The sequence below is a fragment of the Mizuhopecten yessoensis genome, unplaced genomic scaffold (assembly GCF_002113885.1).
Source record: "Mizuhopecten yessoensis strain PY_sf001 unplaced genomic scaffold, ASM211388v2 scaffold10175, whole genome shotgun sequence".
NCBI classification, from domain to species: domain Eukaryota; kingdom Metazoa; phylum Mollusca; class Bivalvia; order Pectinida; family Pectinidae; genus Mizuhopecten; species Mizuhopecten yessoensis.
In genome coordinates this window covers 261,203-278,461 of record NW_018408416.1, presented here as the reverse complement: position 1 = coordinate 278,461, position 17,259 = coordinate 261,203, and the positions used below count along the sequence as shown (strand labels likewise).

At 39.0% G+C, this 17,259-nt stretch overlaps 1 protein-coding gene across 1 annotated transcript; it reads left to right on the top strand.

The window, feature by feature from the left end:
- The first annotated feature begins 3,151 nt into the window (after positions 1-3,151).
- LOC110459662 lies at positions 3,152-12,617 on the top strand. The gene is made up of 5 exons (XM_021512019.1): positions 3,152-3,368; positions 5,532-5,657; positions 6,534-7,296; positions 9,146-10,514; positions 11,722-12,617. The coding sequence occupies exons 1-5, from the start codon at positions 3,157-3,159 to the stop codon at positions 12,240-12,242; spliced, it is 2,991 nt and encodes a 996-aa protein (XP_021367694.1). The 5' UTR covers positions 3,152-3,156; the 3' UTR covers positions 12,243-12,617.
- Positions 12,618-17,259: the final 4,642 nt, after the last annotated feature.

The following is a 17,259-nucleotide window of genomic DNA, read 5'->3' as shown; positions in this document are numbered from 1 at the left end:
CCAGATTTATGACAGAACAATAGTTGAAAGGCTCTCAATGTACTTCTAGTGTTGGTAAGGTGTGAGAGAATGGCTTTTTTTTTCATTCCACCCTCAAAGTGCCTTCTCTTCTGTATACTAGTCAACATAATAAATACATGGCCTCGCTGGTTTGAACATGTATAGGCTCAAATATTAAACTATACAGTCTACTACTCCCCGGTCGTCTTTATCAGGACGTCATTGGATGCTTTCAATGATGGTGCTGTCACGATGTGTTTTGAGATTGTGTTCCACTTCGGAAACGTATCTCACAGAAAATAAGTTAATGCGGTATTTATTTGATCAAACTGATACACGTTGTTCATAGTGTAAGTCGTTCTGTTGCTGAACCGGACAGTTGGATCAGATATATACCTCTTTGATGACTGCGACTTCCACCTTCCCATGATGCCTTCGTCAGGACTGTAGTGAGGTGTGTCTGTCACTCCGGATGTCCGTCACACTGCAGTATTGTGACACTTGTGGGTAGTGTATCACACAGACGACGTTGGCCATTTAGTCAATGAAGACTACTGTGCTGATGTTAATACCAATATGTGTTATTTCCTCGACATGTTTAAGCTTATATCAATTGAGTTCAGGGGTATGGGTGTCCTGCCTTTATGTTTAGATAACTTGTCACTTACTAGCGTTAAATTCCGTCTGTCATCATTGTTTCCAGTCATTTAATCTCCTGAATACACCTGGAATCACTCTGCACAATAATGTACCATAAGCTGAATGTCTTTCCTCTTATTCGTTAGGGACCAAACATGATTGTGGTGTCTGTAAACAACCGCACAATCGATCTGATACTGTCAGAAATGTTCCTGAAGAAATGGAGGAATGCCATGGATGCTTCCGCGGAACCCCATCCTCGATACTCAATGGGTGACACACAATTTCGCTCTCTATACCCCCGGAATAGGTCATAGCAAATTCGAAGGCACGCGGCTAGCTATTTGATTGGTCTCAGGCCAAAAGAAATTACCAATCTCTAGGCTGATACCTGTCCTTTGAAGAATACAGAGGAGAGACACCCGACCTTAAAGCCAATCGATTCTTTTAATGTACTTCAAAGCATCAAATTCTTGTCTCATCCACAAAGTGGTGCACACTGAGCCTTCGATTTTGTCTCATCCACAAAGTGGTGCAAACTGAGCCTTTGATTTTGTCTCATCCACAAAGTGGTGCACACTGAGCCTTTGATTTTGTCTCATCCACAAAGTGGTGCACACTGAGCCTTCGATTTTACCATGACATATGCCAGGGGAGTTGAGATCATATCGAAGATATCGCAACCCCAGATATTAGTATAACCTCTATTATCTCTGCTCGCTTCCATCCGGACCAACAATTAAGATTGATTAACAGAAATTGAAAAAAAAGTTGTTTGATATATTTTGTAAAAGAAACAAAGATTATATATCTAGTACAATCTGTTATGCATCAGATTTTTCTCATGCCAACACTGCAGACTAACTTCTCTTTGGAAGAAGTTTCGAAACCAGGCGGCTGTTTTCTTTTACACACCAAAGGGTCTCGTCTCCTTCATCAGAGGTATGAAGCTTATCTGATAAAACTCCTTCGATAAGTCCACAACTATTGCTTCTGTTAACCTTTATGAGGGTTACTGTTGACGTATTTTACAAACTCTGGGAACTTTGACTCTTTGGATCAATGGTCTTCCAAACCATAATACAACCCATACGTACATGTAGGACGCTGCTATCTCTGCCGTCTCGCATGTGGCTAACGACGACGATGGCGTCGGCGGCGTCGATGTTCTCCCATCCTCGATATCCAGAAGTTACGCTCATTTTCGCTCTCTAAACCCCTGCAACATGTCATAGCAAATTTGAAGGCACAAAGATAGCTGTTTGATTGGTCTCAAGTAAAAAATAACACCGATCGCTAGGTTGATACCTGTCATTTGAAGATTACAAAGGAGAGACGCCCGACTTCAAAGCCTGTCAATTTTTACCGTTACGTGACCGCGAGATTCTATTGATGTGCACCAAAGGATCAAATTAGTCTTCTCGTCTCATCTTCAAGGTGCTGCACACTGAGCCTTCGATTTTGCTTTGACATATTCCAGGGGTGTAGAGAGCGAAAGTGAGCGTAACCCCTGGATATCGAGGATGATGTGCTCCATACTCTTGTTACGTATACATGTCAGCAATATGATTGTGATTTGCTTGTCGATCATTCACGGCATGATGAAATACGAGAAACATTCGTCAAATGTCGTTGTCAAGATTTTTACGAATAGGCCTAATGCTAGAATTCCCTATCCATGTCGACCCTGCAGGTAGGGCGTAAGAATTGTACCTGCTGCCCCCAATTGCATGATCGTAAGAGGCGACTAAATTTGGGACCTTATCTCTTCTCTCCTTTCTAAATAACTTTCTTCTTCCTAATGTCTCCCTTGACAATGCCTCACTTTTGGCCATTTGTTGAGCGTTCGCCCCTGTGAGGAAGGCTTTGGGTTCTGTCCCCTGGCCGAGACATACCAAAGTCTTTAAAAATGGTAGTTTCTACTCCTGCTTAACGCTCAGCAAATTAGGAGTGGGACGACTGGTTCGCCCGTTGTCAGTATAATGTGACCGGGTGGGGCGTCCTGCTGGGTGTCTTCGGCAGTATGTTTCAGTGAGGTAGCACTATAAAGTCGGCATCAGTTCCGCGCTATCACAAGGAGACAAACACGAACATATCGCAGCCTCCCAAAATACACACACATACACTACACGCATACATCTTGCACACAGGGGAGGCCGTCGTTAAATGACCTTAGCTGTTAATAGGACGTTAAACAAAATCAAACAAACAAACAAACAAACCCTATCCATGTCATGACCTCAAATTGGGACTAACCGGATCGTATAGACTAACTATGATTCCTTTTAGTATTTCACAAGAAATTGCGGTAACAAAATCATAATACGTCAAACAAGAACTGAGACGACAAATTCAAAGTGTTATTTTATCTCTTTGTTCTCAATAATATCTAAAAATCATTCATATTCTGCCAGTGACCCGGATTTGCCCGGAAGAATTGGCAATTGTTGTGATCACTGTTCCGTTACTTAGCCGGTACTGCGCTTTCTCTTTAGTACTTCCGGCAACAACACAATAATGGCGGCCACCACAATACTCACTCCGGACCAACGCCTCAGAGGAGGCACGCTAGTATCAGAGGAAAACAAGAAAGAGCGCAAACAGGGTTGGGATAGAAAAGAACAGAAATCACGCATCTGTCTCGGTAAACAGATCGGAAGATGGATGGCTGTAAAGGTCAGCATCGGCCTGTCAAAAAACGAAGATGTTGCAAAAATGTTGTTGGACAGGTAAGTTTTGTGTCGTTACGTTACGTTTTACTATATTTGTCATTCATGTGTGATGTGTGCTTAGAACAGTGTGAAATCGGGAAATGCTTTGCCCCTTCCAGCTCTGTCAGGAGACAAGTTGTAAATCACTTAAACTAGAACCTACAGATTGCAAGATTTGTGTTAGAACAATTTTTGAAACAACACACCAGCAAAATAAGGACGACGCACACAAAATCATTGATTAACTAATTACCAATGCAACAGTGAAATTTTCAAAAACGTTCCCCATCCTCCCAAGGACAATCGATAAATGGAAGCCTTATAGATCACAGGTACAGGTAGCCTCGTCTGTCAATACACCCATAATATATAATCAAATGACCTCGTTCCAGAAAACATGCAATTTTGTCATAACCCTTGCGATTGATAGTATCATGTCGGAGGTAGTCTAGAGCGACAGGAAAATGTTTATTTAGTTTGATGTATGATTAAGTATATATCATGCAGTATATTTTTTGTTAGACTTTATGAAAAGTCCAAAAACGATCAAATTTCAGTTAGTTGGACACTGTACATGTGCTGTCTGCGGAAAGACACGCTCAATCTGTATTGGATAGTGCATACACATGACAAGTATACACTGTTCAATGTCAGTACAGTGTTTCTACGATAGGAAACAAACTTACTTGTATGATAGTTCAAGCTCTGGATGAACCAGTTGTTGCCATTACCCTAAATGCTGAACGTTAAACAGGGAATTCATAAGAACTACCATTTCAAAGGACTGATATGTCCCGGCCTGGAGACAGAACCAATTGCCTACCCCATCTAGGTGAACACAAGCCAAAAGTGAGGTATTGCCAAGAAAGGCGCTAGGAAATAAAAGGTAATTAGATATAGAGAGATATATAAAGATCCAAAATATTGCCATTAGTGCACGGTGCTGTACCCAAATAGAGGGCATAAGAGCAAAGCCCCAATTCATCAGGGGGTTCCAGCATTAGCCGTCCCTTAAATTACGATACAAGCAGTGGGTAACAGCAGATGTATTCTTTTCTCGATCCTTGCAGAGGTGGTTAAGTCTTGAGTTTTACCTTAACATAATTCAGTTTCCAATCACTTGCTTTACCCTGAAATGACAACTTAAGTCAATTCTGTCATCATTCAACGATGCAAATTCTGTCATATTGGTCATTATATAATAACAGTCCAAAGTAAAATTAAATATATCATGAAAATTGTTCTGCAGAATATGATTTTTGTTTCTGATTTGTTAAGTTAATGACTTGTTTACATTTTTGAATGACAAGATATATTGCATAGGATACTACATTTCTGCTTCATTTCTAGCTTGGATTAGCTATATATAGTTTGTCAACCTATTAGCAGCTTAATTAGGTCCATTAAGGACATGCCTCCATGCATGTATGCAGGAAGCACTTTGTTTATGTATTTGCCTCCTTGTACAGATCTGATACCAACTTTTATAGTGTTTATACTGCTACCTCTCTTAAACAACATGCCAAAGTCCCAGCACTCGACTAGCACTAGACTAGCACTATATTCCTTCTGGTCACATTATACTGACAACAGGTTGGGCTTACTGTAAAGGATGGAACATTTTGTGAGGAATAACACTGTTTTTGATGGTTATCATTTCAGGCAACAAACATCAACAAGAATTGAACTACAGGTATTTAGGAATTTCCCCTAAATTTGGAATTTGATGTTACAGTTGTCCCCATTTATTCTAATACATTTGTAGTACATGTATATGACAGAAAAACCAGAACCCTTTCCTGTAAGAAAATGTTCATGTGGTATGTATGCTTTCATAGCAACATTTTGAGTCAGTACATTGATATTGTATGTGCTTGTCTATTTGTATTTGTGTGTTGATCATTTGAAAATATCTCAAAGAAATGGTGGTAGAAAAGGGTTCCATAGCTCTTGGCCATGTCAAGCTATCTGTCATCAGTTAAATATGCATGATCATGTAAGACAGTCACATGTTTGGAGCCTTTGTCTATAATATGTAACTCTTAACTTCAAAGGTTCCTTGATGAGATGATTCTGGAAGTAGTGAGACTGAGATTGACATCAGTATGTGTACATGTATGCTTAGAACTGTATCAACAGTAGTAATTAAGATTCTACACTATTTATTTTTATTTTTTTCAGCTGGTGTTTGATCAATAGTTTCTTTGTGGATGACCTTGAAAACCTTCCTGACAAAGACTGTTCACCAGATATGCAGGCAACAATCAGTGCATGCTCTCCTCACCTAAACAGTCACAGAAATACATGGTAGGTTTCAACACCTTATATTTACACCGTCCATGTTCAGATGGCATTCAAGTCAGCTATAAATGCCATGGCCTACATTCTGATGTTATCATGGTATGGCATCATCATTGTAATGTTTGATACCACAGGACCTCCCTTGAGGATGCCTGTTAGATTCATTTAACAATTATAGATAAACTTAACTTAAGGGCCTGTCACACATAGCTGATTTGGGTCGCCGAAGCTATACCATAGCAAACATTTGGTGATTCTCGGGGATAGGTACTAGTACGGCAGCGCAACAGTACCACATCACTAAGAATGGTAGTACATCATCAGAACATTGGCAAAAAATTAGGAACAGTAGGTGACGGTAGAAATTGTTGAACAAGCTAAAAAATGTCCGCTGTTGGGCTGCCGGAGCAAGCAAGGGGACTACAAAGGAGGTACTCTGGTATGTCGTCGTTGATATTGGTAGAGCACCAGTAGCCTCCCGTAATGGATTGGTGACTCTTCGGTGGCCTCAATGTATACCGTACTTGTATCAATGTGATACCGTAGTACTACCGAATACCACCGAAGTAGTACTGATGCTGGTATAACATCGGCGGTGCAGCGGTAACACTAAGGTGACAGAAAAGTGGTATTAGGTAGCACATTGGCTCTTACATTTGTAGGACACCGGTAGAACACAGTATCACAACACGAACGACGGTATTGCTATGGTCAATTTTTCAAGTGCTTTCTTGTCGGAGCTCTGCTGTTGTTAAGTTTTTGCTCCTCTTCAGTCCCGGTGAGGTACATCGGTAGTGTGTGACAGGCCCTTTACTGTTATTTGAACTTGATACTGCATTTGGATACATAATTATTTATAAATATATCTGTTTCGTGTTGCAGTACTAAGACAACATCAGCAATGATGAAAGAGACATCCTTGTCACAAAATATTGTTAATGACAGCGGCCAAACATCAGATGCTGATAATGCTGATTTGGCTGTGTCTGGTATAAACGACTCCAGTATGAAACATGTAGAGAAGGGTCAGCAATCACCTGGGGTCTCTGACAGAGCAATGTTATCTGAAGTTAAAACCTGTGACGAGGCAACACAAGGAGTAGGTGTTGGCGAGTTAACACCAAGTATGGGTGATGTTTCTGATATAAAGGAGATCAAATGTGAGCCGGATATGTACATAGAGAGGAAGAGATTTACGGACAGTGTAACATCACCTAGTACTGATGATGGCGAGTCGACTAAAAGCGAGGACAACTCCACAGATTCTGAGGTAGATGACATGTGGTCTGTGAATGGGTCTAATGACAATGAACAAGTCAAATGTGATGTTGGGCAGTCGACCATCGAGAACAGAGATATTGTACTGGACCTGAGTTGTAGTGAGGAAGATGTGGATGATGACAATTTATCCTCTCACCCTGTCAGATATGTCCACCGTAGAAACAGTCCTGTACAGCAAATCCATCCTACTCCTTTAAAACAAAGAAAAGCAAGAAAAGCATCCAACCAAAAGAGTAAGATGAAAACCGCAGTATCTACAAGGAAAAGGGCGGCCTCCAGTCCAGAAGGAGGATACCGTCAGAGTAAGAGATTACAGAAGAAAGGGCGCCGATCCTATGTAGATGATATACAAGAGGCTGATGAGGTAAGATCTAGAGAGGTTTGTATATAACAAATAGTGTTTATGAGGAATAGCATGTGGCAAAGTATAATATTTGTAGAAATAACCAATTTTCTTCTTGATATTTCACTCATAGGTCCATATATGAATAAGTTACAGTTAATTGCTATGTATTTATAGAAATTGTTCTAATACTTTCATTTCCCAAGCTTACAGCTGTCTCTTTAAAGCCTTGGCTTTTAAGATTAAGATTTCACACAAGTGCTTTGTATATGACAATATCTTAAGAGTCCACATTTCTTACTGCTACTTTGGAGATCAAGGACTATTAAGATAAACATGCCATCATTTTAGATCTAGTGACCATACTTTTGAATAGATATTATCAAACTTCTTATGAGTGAAGTGAAGTAGACATGCCATTTTTAGGGTGTTATATTATTAGGAAGTTCAGGTCATGGACACTGTATATACCTGTGATTAGAAAATCTGTCATCTCTCTAGTATAGTGACGTTTCTCTTTCAACAGGTTTACCTGAAAGTTCATACAAGTATTGTGTATGATTGTACCTAAAATAAGTTAAAGTCTCAGAGTGCTGTCATCAAGGTTACTGTTTCTGGTAAAAGGTCTTTGTCAGCACTCTTGCAACTTTCTTTTCCATTACAATTCTATGGAAAATTCATACTGTTAATATACCTATGACAAATACTGTGTAAGTATAATTCTAATTCATTTGAGATGTAACACGGCATTTGATTGGTCAATTATATATACAAATAATCTGTGACAGTAAAACCACGTTATACCATCCGCAAATTTCTCATTTGCATATGAAGCCTGGATGGCGGTTGTTAATGACGTTAATTACCCCAAATGACCCTGACACATCATGAAATTAATTATTCATGATGTCCAATACAATAGTGTGACCCCAAAAGGTCAACGGCATTCCGCCTTACTTCGAATATTCCTTACGACATCAATCCATTGCAAAGTGACTCAGAATTTGAAGAAAACACTGAAAATATCTTAAAATTGTCGTTTCTTTTGATGGTTTTGGCTGATATGAATTAGAATGGGGATATCCCTACTGCATGTATTTTGGAGTTTGCATCTGTATATCATGATTATACTGTCACAAATATCCATTTTTCTGGCTCGCTCCATGCCGCCAGTACTGAAACTCAATTTGCGGCAGTATAATCACGATATACCGCTGCAAATTTCAAAATACAGTAGGGTTATCTCCTAAGTGTCAGGGTGCTCTGGTAAAGGTCAAGAACACTGTTACTATTTTTTAAGAAATCTTATTCATTACTCTTTCTTAGTTTAAAATGGATTTCCAAGAGTATACAACAGTGATAGCATAAGTTTTAAAATTGGGGTCCTAAGCAAGTGGGAAAACATTGGAAAAACAAAGAAACACACCCCAGAAAGAAACCTGCAGAAAAAGGGGTTCTTGCAAGTTGTTTGCTGAAGGGATATAATGATGAGGTCATCTTAAAGAAAATTTCTTATCTTCAACAGAGTATGTGAGGGGATTGATATTTTTCATATATACCAATGGTAAAATTAGCTATTGTGTCACTTACACCAATGGAGCTAATAAAACAATACTTTGACTTTGTATATATATATATAAATATATATCGAGTTGCAACTACATGGCTGTTTATTACACCTGTACATCAAGCTATGCTGGATATTTTTCTCTCTAGATTGAACAATCAACTGTCCTGGAATGAATAACTAGAGAAGGCTTTTATAAGATCTTTCTAGGGGCTTGTACCTGGTACTAGAACTATCTTTTATACCTATAAAACAAAAAAATCTAAATTCTGTAAAGATGAAATATTGGTTTGTATGTTGTAGAGTCATTCTGTTGATACAAGCCTTGAGGGTGTCCAGGTGACAGAAAGCCATTATAACCTCCACAAAGGAGACTTCAGCAGCGTACATCCTAAGAAACGACACACCGCCAGGTACTCGGAGGCAGAAATGAACGATCACATAATCCGTCCACAGACACAATGTATCTCCACACAGACCGACAATAAACGTGGTGAGAGGTCAAAGTCAAAGGTTAAAGACAAGACAGAGATCAGTAGGGTACCAAAGGAGCAGTATCACAGTTCTGATGCAGGCAAAGAACAGGACATTGACACGTCTTCTGGGAAAGTTCATTTAGACTCAGATTATTTGAAAGAACCAGAACCAGACGAATCAGATTATGATCCACTTTTAGATGAAGATATGGAAGCAGTAAACCAAGCTGACTCTGATGATAATCTGACCCTAGACGAAGAGGAACCAGTAACAAGAAAAAAGCGAAAGTATACAAAACGCAAAAAAGGGAAAAAGGAGATGATTGATGGTGAAAGTGAAGGTGTGGAAAAGGGAGATGATGATGGAGAGGATGACAAGGAGAAAGCACAGCGGGTGGTGAAGAAGTCACGAGCGAAGCGAAAAACACGCAATAAAGGAGAAAAACTTAACTGCTTGCCAGGTAGCAGACGATCCGATAAGTACTTTCCAGATATCAATGTCCAGTTGGAGGAGCATGAAGATAAGTATGAGGTGATAACCTGGACAAGTCACTGTAAGAAGGATCGCGGAGTGGATGTAGAGCAGAAGTCATTCCATGGGTACGGCTGTAAGATGTGTAGTGGTGTGTTTAAAACCACAGACAGGTCAGTGATGGAGGTCCATCTGAAGGAACACATGCAGGGCAAGTTGACGTGTGGCGAGTGTGGGCTGGTATTCAGCTACTACACCCAGCTGAGGAAGCACCGCCTCAAGTTACATGTGGAGGCCAAGTACACTTGTGAAGAGTGTGGGGAGCAATTCCATTACATAAAGGTCCTTCACACACACCTCTCAAAGGTTCACAATAAGAAAGTTTACCAGTGTAAGAAGTGCCAGATGAACTTCCAGTCAAATGTTGACCGCAAGGCTCACAGCCTTGAGGTGCACCCTGAATGCTTTGACAAATGTACAGTGTGTGGAGAGACTGTGAACATGACTCTTTGTAAAAATGCCATGGAGCGTCACATGCGTTCTTACTGGTGTCAGCGCACTGCCAGCTCTATCTGTGAAATCTGTGGTAAGGAAGTCCAAAGACTGTCCATCAAAACACATATCCGTCGTGTACATCACAAGACCAAGACACTCCGTTGTGATATCTGTGACTTCTCCACTCATCTAGGTTCAACTTACAAACTCCATATGATGACACATACAGGTAAAATCTATGTCTTTTATTTATAAAATGTTTAAATAAAAAAAATGGATGTTCAAAATCAAATTTGTTCTAACATGTACTAGTAACAGTCATCTTTCCAATTCAGGAATTATGCTCTTGATAACATATTTTCTTTATAAAGAAAATGTAAGAGAACAAAACCCTAGAATTTTGAGGATGTGGTAACTGTACATGTATAATACTATAATTTTTTGAAGGGTTCAAAAAGTATCCTCATGCGTTTTAAAAAATATCTAATGAGCGGTGATTGATAACACTTTAGATGACTTCACATGGAGTGCCTGTTAGCTATAGCTTTTGCCATGTTGTAGGGTTCTTCGCTTGTCTGTCATTAACTTAAATGTACCAATGGTTGTGATCCCCGTGGGGACTGAGTAGGGATCCCAATATGTGAAATGGAGATAAAGGTTAAATAGACTTCTTAAAGTACAAGTAAAAGGACTATTCATGAAGCATCCCTAGGCAAAGGAAACTATGTATAAAAGCTGGGTCCTCCTAGTAACAGCTGGGTCCTCCTAGTAACAACTGGGTCCTCCTAGTAAAAGCTGGTTCCTCCTAGTAAAAGCTGGTTCCTCCTAGTAAAAGCTGGGTCTGGGTCCTCCTAGTAAAAGCTGGGTCTGGGTCCTCCTAGTAAAAGCTGTGTCCTCCTAGTAAAAGCTGTGTCCTCTTGGTAAAAGCTGTGTCCTAGTAAAAGCTGGGTCCTCCTAGTAAAAGCTGGGTCCTCCTAGTAAAAGAAGGTAGGACCCAATCAAGGGGGAAATATTGTAAAAACTGCTTGAGCATAGGTGAAGAAATTTTAACCTTTTTTGTTATGAAGAATCTCTGGGTTTAGAGGAGTCAATGTTGGAGTCAATGTTGTGTGAATGAAAGCTTAAGGTAGCAGAGTACAGTAAAAATGGCTTGAGCCTAAAAATAAAGGGCATGTCTCGATAAACATGGATAGTGGATTCATCCTGCACAACACACCTACATATATGTATATATTTATAAACTACATTTTGAAAAGTGCTTTCCCCATATTTGGGACTTGTGAAAACCATGGTTACCACATCAAAAAACGCAGGTCACTGCAAAAAAAACCTTTGTGACCCAATGGGTGAACGTGGAGCCCAGTAATGAAAACATTTGTAAAAAGGTTATTTCTTTTACTGATGCAATTTTCCATGTGAATGATTATTTATTTCAGGAGAACATCCTGTGAAATGTTCGTTGTGTGACTTTTCCTGTATCCGTAGTTACCAGCTGACATCACACATGCGGACACATACAGGCGACAAACCCTACAAGTGTGACAAATGTAACTATGCATCCGCCTGGAACGTCCAGCTCAAGGACCACAAGAAGGCACACTTCAGTGATGACCAGATCAACTGTGACACCTGTAACATCACATTCAAGGATCGACGTGGACTCAACATGCATATCTCTAAAGAGCATGCTAATACCTCTGTTGCTGACTCTTATGTGGTGAAGAAAACTCCAACCGACACAAACCATTATCCGACCAGCGGAAATCAAGTGGATGCAAACTCTTACACAGCGAGGGGTCATCAAAGTGCTATAAACGCTTACAGTGGGCAGGGAAATCCTAGCACATCAGATGATTACATTGTTCGCGGAAATCTGGGTGTACAAAACTCTTATAATGCTAGAGGAAATCATAGTGTAACCGAGGCCTACGTCGCGAGGGGAGGCAACTTATATTAATTCATATTTGATATGAAAAAAATAATTAATGTTGGAAAATATCACTGCCTATTGTTTAGGGCACGATACCTATAGAATAATGAAAACTTTGAACTATTGAAAGTGTTTATACTATTGGTCAACTGAATGACTTTAAATTTTCTGTGATTTGGTTTTACTTTCTATAAGATAAAGTATAATAGGAAGTGTATATGATATATGAGATATTTTTGGCTATACCATATGGTTAGATACAGTGTATTGTTGTTTCACTGGATGTCTTTGTTAGTGGTGTCTTTAATTGGCTGTGTAGTTGTTTAACAGAGATGAATGGTTTTATTAGCTCACCTGCCTGAAGGACAAGTGAGCTTATGCCATGGTGCGGCGTCCGTCTGTCCGGCGTCAAATTTTTGCTTTAAACATCTTCTGAATAACAAAGATGTCTAGGCTGATGATATTTGGCCAGTAGCATGCTGGGATGAAAGTCTACCAAGTTTGTTCAAATGAATGACCTTGACCCACTTTCAAGGTCACAGGGGTCCAAATATGTTGAAATCTTCAAACATCATCTTCTCAATAACCAAAAGGCCCATGGTACTGATATTGGGCCTGTAGCATGCTGGGATGAAGGGCTACCAAATTTGTTCAAATGAATAACCTTGTCCAACTTTCAAGGTCACAGGGGTCAAATGTCGTAAAATCTTCAAACAACTTCTTCTCAATAACCAAAAGGCCCCGGTATTGATATTGGGCCTGTAGTATGCTGGGATGAAGGGCTACCAATTTTGTTCAAATGAATGACCTTGACCCACTTATAAGGTGACAGGGTTTAAATGTCGTAAAATCTTCAAACCACTTCTTCTCAATAACCAAAAGGCCCAGGTAACTGAAATTGGGGTGTAGCATGCTGGGATGAAGGACTACCAAGTTTGTTCAAATGAATGACCTTGACCCACTCTCAACCTAATTTCCTTTTTCGACATTCAAGGTCACAGGTGTTATATGTTTAAATCTTTTAATAGGTACTGAAATTGGGCCTGTAGCATGCTGGGATGAAGGGCCACCAAGTTTGTTCAAATTCATGACCTTGACCCACTTTCAACCTACCTAATGTCCTTGTTCGATATTCAAGGTCATAGGCGTCATATGTTTAAATCTTTTAATAGGTTCTAATGAATCAAACACTGATATTCTGCCTGAAGCTGTATTTTATTCCACTTTTAAGATTACAAGTGTGAGATTAATACCAGGTGAGCAATGCAGGCCAATTGGGTCTCTTGTTACTCTCCACTGTTTAATGTAGATCTTTATGAGACGGTATACACTCCAATATTAGTCTATAAAGATGTGTTCAACAGGAGTATTTGATCTCTTGCTAAGATAATGCACAATTCAGACCTGTTTGTAGTTTCATGAGTCAATGATGCAAAAGGTCAGAGATGGCGATTTAGGCCTTCTGGTGGCTATCCCCGATAAATTTGATTTTTTGCATATACCCACTTTTGGTTTATTGTCATGATTTGACATGATATTAACTCATTCACCCCTGAAGTATCATAATGAACTATTCCAACTTTTGAATTGGAAGAGTGCAAATTTGTTTTCAGGGGTGAATGAATTAAGGTGAGCTTGGAGACCATTCTGAGATATGAGGGGTAAAGTTTTTATTATTTTGTGTCATGGATGATAAATAAGTAGGATTGATTCACGTAGGTATCTGTGATGGAGTTGTAGGTTGTGATGAAAACTGTTTCTGTCTTGTTTGTATTACATGTGCCAAACATTAACATTATACTGTTTTTAAAAAAAAATCTAATTGACAAAAACTTGAAGTATATTGGGCCTTGCTTCACTATTAATCTTAGAAAAATAATCATAGAACCTGATTACCTATCCAAACTGGACCATCTATATGCACACATACATTTTACATGTGTTGAAGGAAACACTTTTGAATGATTACTACTGTGAAAGTATATATTTTAGTGGTAGTCTTATTTTTTCACATTTCAAGCATGAAATATTGTGCTAAATTATGATGCGCCATTGTGCTAATCAGTTAAAACTTGACAATGCTCAAAATTTTAACTGAGTTTAAATAAGTACGCCTGCAGTATTATGCTTGTAGGAGTACTGTGTTATTGTATGAAATAATGGATCTCCTCTTAGTAAGTTATATACCAGGATATGTACATCCTGCAAATCATATACATGTGCTAGGAAACAGAATCTGGAAATATAACTTGCGTCTTTGCTTACGTTGCTAGGACTTTGTTGTGCAGATCATGTTTCAAAATACATTTGTACGACCATCGTATTCTCCTGTATGCATAGCTTTACCCGGTCATTATTATGGAAATATATAGCTTTAATTAATTGATATGAAATTCTTTTACAAATATTTATCTCTTACATTTGTTACTAGAACAACCAAATAGTTGCAAAAGACTTTGTCCAATATACATGTACCAGACAGGCAGGAAGCGAGCCCCTAAACTAGTCCAGTACACAAACTACAGGGTTAGGGTTGGGAAATTAGCGTAAGTCGCTCTATACCTGTTATTTATTTATCTCAACATTTATATGAAACATTATAATACAATGTTATACAATTTACACAAACTACGGCTTGTCTACTATCAGTGCTTAAAAACATATTTAAGCTATTATCACAAATAATTAGGTTACACATCACAAGCTGAGGAATTTTAAACAAAAAAAGGAAAAATCAAAAAAATCTGAAAGAGGCTATAAATTATACAAGTGTGTACATGTACTAGTGCATGTATACTCGTATGCTTTTCAAATGATGATTCAGATAAAATTTAGTTCAATGACTTGATCTAATCAAATGATTAACTGTATCTCACTCTACATTTGCATGCTTTGTATTAAACATATCTGAATTACAAAAGTACTGTATAATAGTCACACAATGTAAGTTAGCAAAAGGTATAAGGAATACCGGTGTTAATAATATCTCTCTTACTATTTTGCTGCAATCAGCAGTTGATATGTGTTTAAAAGTATTTGTAGTGTTCTTAGCCAATCAACACATTACTAGTAGCCGTAACCATAGCTGCCTGTCAACCTTGGAAACTTGATGACTTGAATATCTTGAGATAAGTGTACTGTTTGGCTATGAAAAGTTAACTTCTAGATTTTCTTATTGTAAAAAAACATTGAATTACTTAAGAACAGTCAGAGAACAACAGCAGTAGTTTTGTGTTTTACAGTCGCTATTATAAATAATTGTCAGGGTTGACAGCATAGGAGTAACAAAATACAACACCTTTACATCAATCTTTTTATACGACCGTCAAATTTGACGGTATTATTATGGTATTGCGTTGTCCGGCCGGCCGGCGTAAACTTTGTTTGTCCAGCAATCTCCTCCTACATTTTTCGACCGATCTATTTGAAACTTGGTATATATGATAATCATGATATGTAGTTGTGTCTCCCGTAAAAGAATTTGATTCGACAATTTTTCCAAAAGTTATTGCCCTTTGTTCATTTCAGTATTTGATTTTTGTCCGGAAATCCCCTCCTACATTTTTCAACGGATCTCCTTGTAACTTGGTATACATTATAATCATGATATGAAGTTGTGTCTCCCTTATAAGAATTTTGATTCAACGATGTTTGAAAAATTTATTGCCTTTTGTTCATTTCAGTATTTGATTTTTTGTCTGAATATTTTCTCCTATATTTTTTTATAGCATATCAGCTAACCACTCTTAGAATGATGCAGATCTTATTTCAATGTAAGAAAGTATATAACACTATATGGCATTCGACGGGCGTATTTTGTTCCGACCGCAGTCCTCTTGTTTATTTACTTCTTAACTTTACATGTGTTGTTTGTTTTTTGTCAGTGCCATAGACTGTACATTTTTAGCACACCTGGTCGGAAGGACCATGGTGAGCTTGTGCCATACCACAGACTCCGTCATCTGTCCGTCAACTTTTCCTTTAAAGCGCTACTAATCCTGAACGACCCATTAGATTTTGACTAAATTTGATCAGGAGCATCTTTAGGCCAAGGGCACTCAATTTGTATAAATAGTGGGTGTGGCCCCCTTGGGGGTTGAGAAGTGGGACCCAATAGGGGAAATAGAGGTAAAACATTTAAAATCCTTCTTCTACCGTAGGGATGAAGGGATTTTATCCTAATTTAGTTTGGAGCATCCATGGACCAAGGGGACTCAATTTTGCAGAAACAATGGGTGTTCCCCCCCATAGGGCCAGAGGGGTGGGGCCCAAAAGGAGAAATAGAGGTAAACCTTTGAAATCCTAATACCACAGGGATTAAGGGATTTCATCCCAATTTAGTCTAGAGCAATCTTAGGCCAAGGGGACTCAAATTTGTATAAACAGTGGATTTGGACCCCCTTTGGGTAGAGGGATGAGGCCAAATAGGGGAAATAGAGGTAAAACCTTTGAAATCCTTCTTCTACCATAGGGATTAAGGGATTTTATCCCAATTTTGTCTGGAGCATCCTTGGGCCAAGGGCACTCAATTTTGTTTAATCGGCGGGTTAGGACCCCCTGGGGGCAAGGAAGCAGGGCCTTCTATTGAAGGGATCATAGTATTTATCCTAATTTGGTCTGGAGCATGTATAAACGGTGGGTGTGGCCTCTTTGGGTGCAGAGGGGCGAGGCAAAAGGAAAGTTTGAGGTTTACATCTTTAAAATCCTTCTCCTTCTGTACCATTTGAGGGATTTTATCTAAATTTGGCCTGGGACATCCTTGGACAAAGAGGTTTTAATTTTGTATAAACAAAGGGTGTGGCCCCTTTGGGTGCAGAGTTGTGGGGCTCAAAAGGGGAATTTGAGGTATAAGTCTTTAAAATCATGAGGGTGTTGCTTCATTGGGTGCTGAGAGGTGGGGTCCAAATTTGTTTTAGGTTAAGGTCTACAAAATCCTTCTTCCTTTGTACAATTGGAGGGATTTCATCCAAATTTGGCCTGGAATTTCCTTGTGCAAAGGGGACCTACTTTTGTATAATTGGAGGGTGTGGCCCCACTGGGTGCA